This window comes from Nicotiana tabacum, chromosome 18 (assembly GCF_000715075.1).
Source record: "Nicotiana tabacum cultivar K326 chromosome 18, ASM71507v2, whole genome shotgun sequence".
Lineage (NCBI taxonomy): Eukaryota > Viridiplantae > Streptophyta > Magnoliopsida > Solanales > Solanaceae > Nicotiana > Nicotiana tabacum.
This window is the reverse complement of record NC_134097.1, coordinates 4,994,610-4,999,350: the sequence shown is the minus strand read 5'-3', so window position 1 is coordinate 4,999,350 and position 4,741 is coordinate 4,994,610. Positions and strand designations below refer to the sequence as shown.

At 39.4% G+C, this 4,741-nt stretch overlaps 1 protein-coding gene across 1 annotated transcript; it reads left to right on the top strand.

Annotated features, from left to right (window-relative positions):
- Positions 1–219: 219 nt before the first annotated feature.
- LOC142173027 (uncharacterized) lies at positions 220–1,431 on the top strand. The gene is made up of 2 exons (XM_075237613.1): positions 220–477; positions 736–1,431. The coding sequence occupies exons 1-2, from the start codon at positions 220–222 to the stop codon at positions 1,429–1,431; spliced, it is 954 nt and encodes a 317-aa protein (XP_075093714.1).
- The last annotated feature ends 3,310 nt before the right edge of the window (positions 1,432–4,741 follow it).

Genomic DNA, 4,741 nt, shown 5'->3' with positions numbered 1-4,741 from the left:
CAATATGACACCAATTGATGAAGACTTATTGAGACAAAATCCAATGGAGGATGAAGGAGAAGATGAATCAATTGCAGAAAACTTCAAACATGTGGCTAGGGAAGGGGGTTTATCACCCACAGCTAGTGCTAAAGGAGGTAAGAAAACTAAGAAGAATCAGAGTAAAGATCCACCACAACCTTCAAGAATATTGCCTAAGAGGGCAGCCTCTCTATCTAAATGACGATGATCAAAACATTAATATGGAATATAAGGTCTGTGAATACACAACAGGCCTTTCCTAGGGTGATCAACATGAATAAGGAGCATAATTTTTGTGTAGTTGCATTGATGGAGCCTTTTCAAAAGAAGGGACTCGTTGATAGATATAAAACGATGTTGAATATGGAGACTGCTTATGCAAATATTAATGGGCAAATATGGTTGTTCTTCGATGCAGTGGTGGAATGGGAATTAGTGGAGGATACTGACCAACAGGTGACTATGAGAGTGTTTCACCATGACCTGGGGCAGCATATGATGAAGACATTTGTTTATGCAAAATGTTCAGCAATTTAGAGGTTGGATTTGTGGGATCACTTGTATTATTTAGCAAGTGATATGGAATTACCATGGTTGGTAGGAGGGGATTTCAATGTGATATTGCATGAAGATGAGAAAATAGGGGGACTTCCAGTATACCCCCCTGAATATGAGGATTTTGCATTTTGTGTAAACTCTTGTGGTTTGTTTTAGCAAGAGTACAAAAGAAGTCCATTCACATGGTGGAATGGGAGATCCAATGCTGAGTGTATATTCAAGAGATTGGATAGGATTTTTATGAATTTGCCATTTCAGAACATGTTGCCAACTATTGAAGTTGAGCATCTAATCAGAGCTGGATCAGATCATGCACCATTGCTAATGACATGTGGGGTGCAGACAACCAATTTTGTCAAGCCTTTTAGATTCTTAAACTTTTGGACAAAGCATGCTACATTTATGGATGTGGTGAGGCAGAATTGGGAAGCTGATTTCATAGGGGATCCATTTTTGATGTTCAAGCAGAATATCAAGAGGGTGAAGGCAGCACTCTCAAAATGGAGTAGGGAAACATTTGGTGATATCTTCAAGCAATTGGCTATTTTGGTGGACATTGTTAGGGTGAAGGAGATGTTGTTTGAAGAAGAGCCTACAACTGAGAATAGGATTGTGCTTCAAAAGGCTCAATCTGAATTGAAGAAATACTTGAGTATTGAGGAGCAGTATTGGAAGAAAAAAGCTGGGATGACTTGGTTTGCTGAAGGAGATAGGAATACAAGTTTCTTTCACAATCATGTCAATGGCAAAAGAAAGAAATTGCAACTGAAGAGAATCAAATGTGGCAGTGGGGTATGGATTGAAGACCAGGAGCAATTGGCTACAGCTGCAGTGGACTTCTATCAAAAATAGTTCACAAATGAAAGTGATGCTTCTGAATTTTCCTTGCTCAATAATGTACCTTCAATGGTCACTATGGATCAGAATTTGGAACATAGCAGATTGCCAACAATTGAAGAAGTAAGGGCAGCAGTTTTTGAGCTTAGTGGGGAGAGTGCTAGTGGTCCTGATGGATTCACTAGCTTGTTTTATCACAACATGGTGCTACACTTCTATGGAGGAGCTGCATTGCCTAAATCCATCACTCACACCAATCTAGTGTTGCTGCCCAAGAAACCTAGAGTTGAGACCTTCTCTGACTTAAGACCTATTAGTTTGAGCAACTTCATTAACAAGGTCTTGTCTAGGGTGTTACATGACAGATTGGAGAGTTTTTTTCCATCTCTAATAGCTCCTAATCAATCGGGATTTGTAAAGGGTAGGAGTATATTTGAGAACATCTTATTGACTCAAGAAATTGTCACTGACATAAGGTTAAGGGGAAAGCCAGCTAATGTGGTGATCAAGCTTGATATGGCTAAGGCCTATGATAGGGTTTCATGAAAGTACTTATTGCATGTGCTAAGGAAGATGGGATTTTCTGAACACATCATCAACATGGTATAGAACTTGATGTCAAATAACTGGTATTCAGTATTGGTGAACGGGCAGTCCTCAGGGTTCTTTAAGTCGACAAGGGGTATGAAACAAGGGGATCCCCTATCTCCAGCATTGTTCATTTTGTCAGCTAAGGTACTTTTCAGGTCTTTGAATAAGCTCTTTGAAGAATAGTCATTTGTGGGATTTGGAATGCCTAAGTGGTCTGATCCTTTAAACCACTTGGCATATGCTGCTGATACGATAATCTTTGCATCTGCTCATCCTCCCTCTTTGAGCAAGATTATGGCAGTGTTGGGGAACTATGAGAATATATCAGGTCAGATGATCAACAAAGATAAGAGTTCATACTATATGCATTCAAAGGTTGCTAATGGATTGTTTCAGGCAGTTGGAGCTATTACAGGATTTGCAAGAGGTAAATTCCCCTTCACATATCTAGGGTGTCCTATTTTTTACACTAGAAGGAGGAAGGACTATTATGAGGATCTTATCAAGAAGGTGAAGGCTAAATTGCATTCATGGAAAGGAAAGCTGCTGTCATTTGGAGGAAAGGCAACACTCATCTCTAGTGTGTTGCAAAGTATGCCAGTTCACATGTTATCAGTCTTTGATCCACCAAACAGCATCCTGGGGCATCTATATAAGACTTTTTCTAGGTTCGTTTGGAGCACAAAAGAAGAAGGAAGAAGCAGACACTGGGCTTTATGGCAAAATCTTAGCCTTCCTAAAGAGGAATGAGGGCTAGGTTTTAGGTCCTTAAATGATGTCTCAAGGGCACTGTTTGCTAAACTATGGTGGAAGTTTAGGACCACAAAATATTTGTGGTCTAATTTCATGAGGAATAAGTATTGCAAGAAGGAGCTACCAAAAGTGGTGCATTTTAGGTGAGGGTCTCATGTTTGGAGACAAATGCTGAATGCTAGGGAAGAAGTAGAACATGAGATCGTATGGGAATTGAAGATTGGAACAACTAATATTTGGCATGAAAATTGGACTGAATTGGGTGCACTTTATCACGTATTACCTGAAGACTTTCCAATCAATGAAGGTCTTCAGGAGGTGGCAGAACTGCGGCAAGGGGAAGCATGGGATGATCAGCTGCTAGATCAAACTTTCAGTGAGGAAATTGCAGAACATATAAGGCTAAATGTACACTATGAAGGCAGTGAGGGATAGGCCATACTGGATGCCAACTCCTTCAGGCAAGTTTAGTGTTAGCAGTGCTTGGCAAATATTAAGGCATAGGGCTGATCCTAATCAGGAATTCAAGTTAATGTGGATTAAAGGTTTGCCATTCAAGATATCTTTTTTCTTGTGGAGATTATGGAGGCAGAAAATAGCCACCGATGACATGTGGAGGAGGCAAGGCAAATGGTGATGTCTAGGTGTTGGTGTTGTCAGCAGCCCCAAGAGGAATCCATTGAGCATATATTTGTCACAAGTCCTACTTCCTCTAAGGTATGGAACTTGTTCATGAGGGCTGCTGAAAATTTTGTGCAATTGATTCAATTGAAGCAGATTATAAGGCATTGGTGTTATGCTCAGTGTTGTCCAAAATTAAAGCCACTATTTCAAGCAGTACCAGCTATTCATCACTTGGGAGCTTTGGAAGAGAATAAATACAGGTAAACATGGAGGTTCAGTGTCCACAAATAGGGTGATTCATGAGATAAATAGGACATTGCATCAACTGGCAAGGGTGAGGTATGCTTGGATCCCTAATATTTCATTGTTATGGCCAGACATGATTCAATACTTTGAAGGATATAAACTTATATTGATCACTACAAGAGTAACATGGCAGCTTCCTTTTCATGGTTGGTACTAGGGGTGTTCAAAACCGAACCGAAACCGAAAACCGAACCGAAACCGAAGCTTAATAGCTTATTGGTATCGGGTTAACGGTTTAACGGACAGGGAACGGATTGAAATTTTTTTATTAACGGCTTATCGGTTTGGGGGCGGATTATTCAATTTTCTTAATGGATAATCCATTAACCCGTTAAGAATATATATATACACACATATTTTTATCTATATATATATATATATATATATATATATATATATATATTAAATATCAAAAACCCTTCCACTTCTTCCAGTACTCCATCTCTAAGTTCTAACGCCTAATTTCTAAATAATCAGAACCCTTACGTACTATGCATCAGAAGATCCCAGGCTTGGCTTAGCTTAGCTTATTCTCCCACCCTACAACAAGATTGTTTAAGCTGCTGTCTATGGTTCACCTCTGCTTTTGTTTTTTTAAAACTAATGCCTGATGTCTATGTTTAATAGAAGAACAATAGTGTTGTGCCACAACTTTTTTCACTCTACAACACATGACACACTACATCATTCTTATGTAGGCGTTAACAGACATGTATGTATGGACCTAATATGTAATTTCCTATTCTGAATTTATATGCTAGGCGGTCAACAAATAATTAATGAACGAAATATAGATTGAATTAGGCCGATAAACCGCCCGATAAGAGCTAAACCATTACCAATCCGCCCGATATCTTATCGGGTGGCTAGCGGATTAATACATTTAAAAGCTGATAACTGTTAAGCCAAACCGTTAAGAGTAATTAACCGCCCAATCCGCCCGATAAGCATCCCTAGTTGGTACAAATGTAATACTGATAGATCTTCAAAGGGAAATCCTGGACCTAGCTCCCTAGGCTTTTGTGTGAGGGATGATGAAGGTGATGTGGTG

Bases quoted from the DNA above. Each gene is read 5' to 3' on its own strand.
- LOC142173027 (XM_075237613.1), top strand. From the start codon at position 220: ATGACGATGATCAAAACATTAATATGGAATATAAGGTCTGTGAATACA. The intron at 478-735 runs GTGACTATGAGA...GGTTTGTTTTAG, and splicing joins TGGAGGATACTGACCAACAG to CAAGAGTACAAAAGAAGTCC.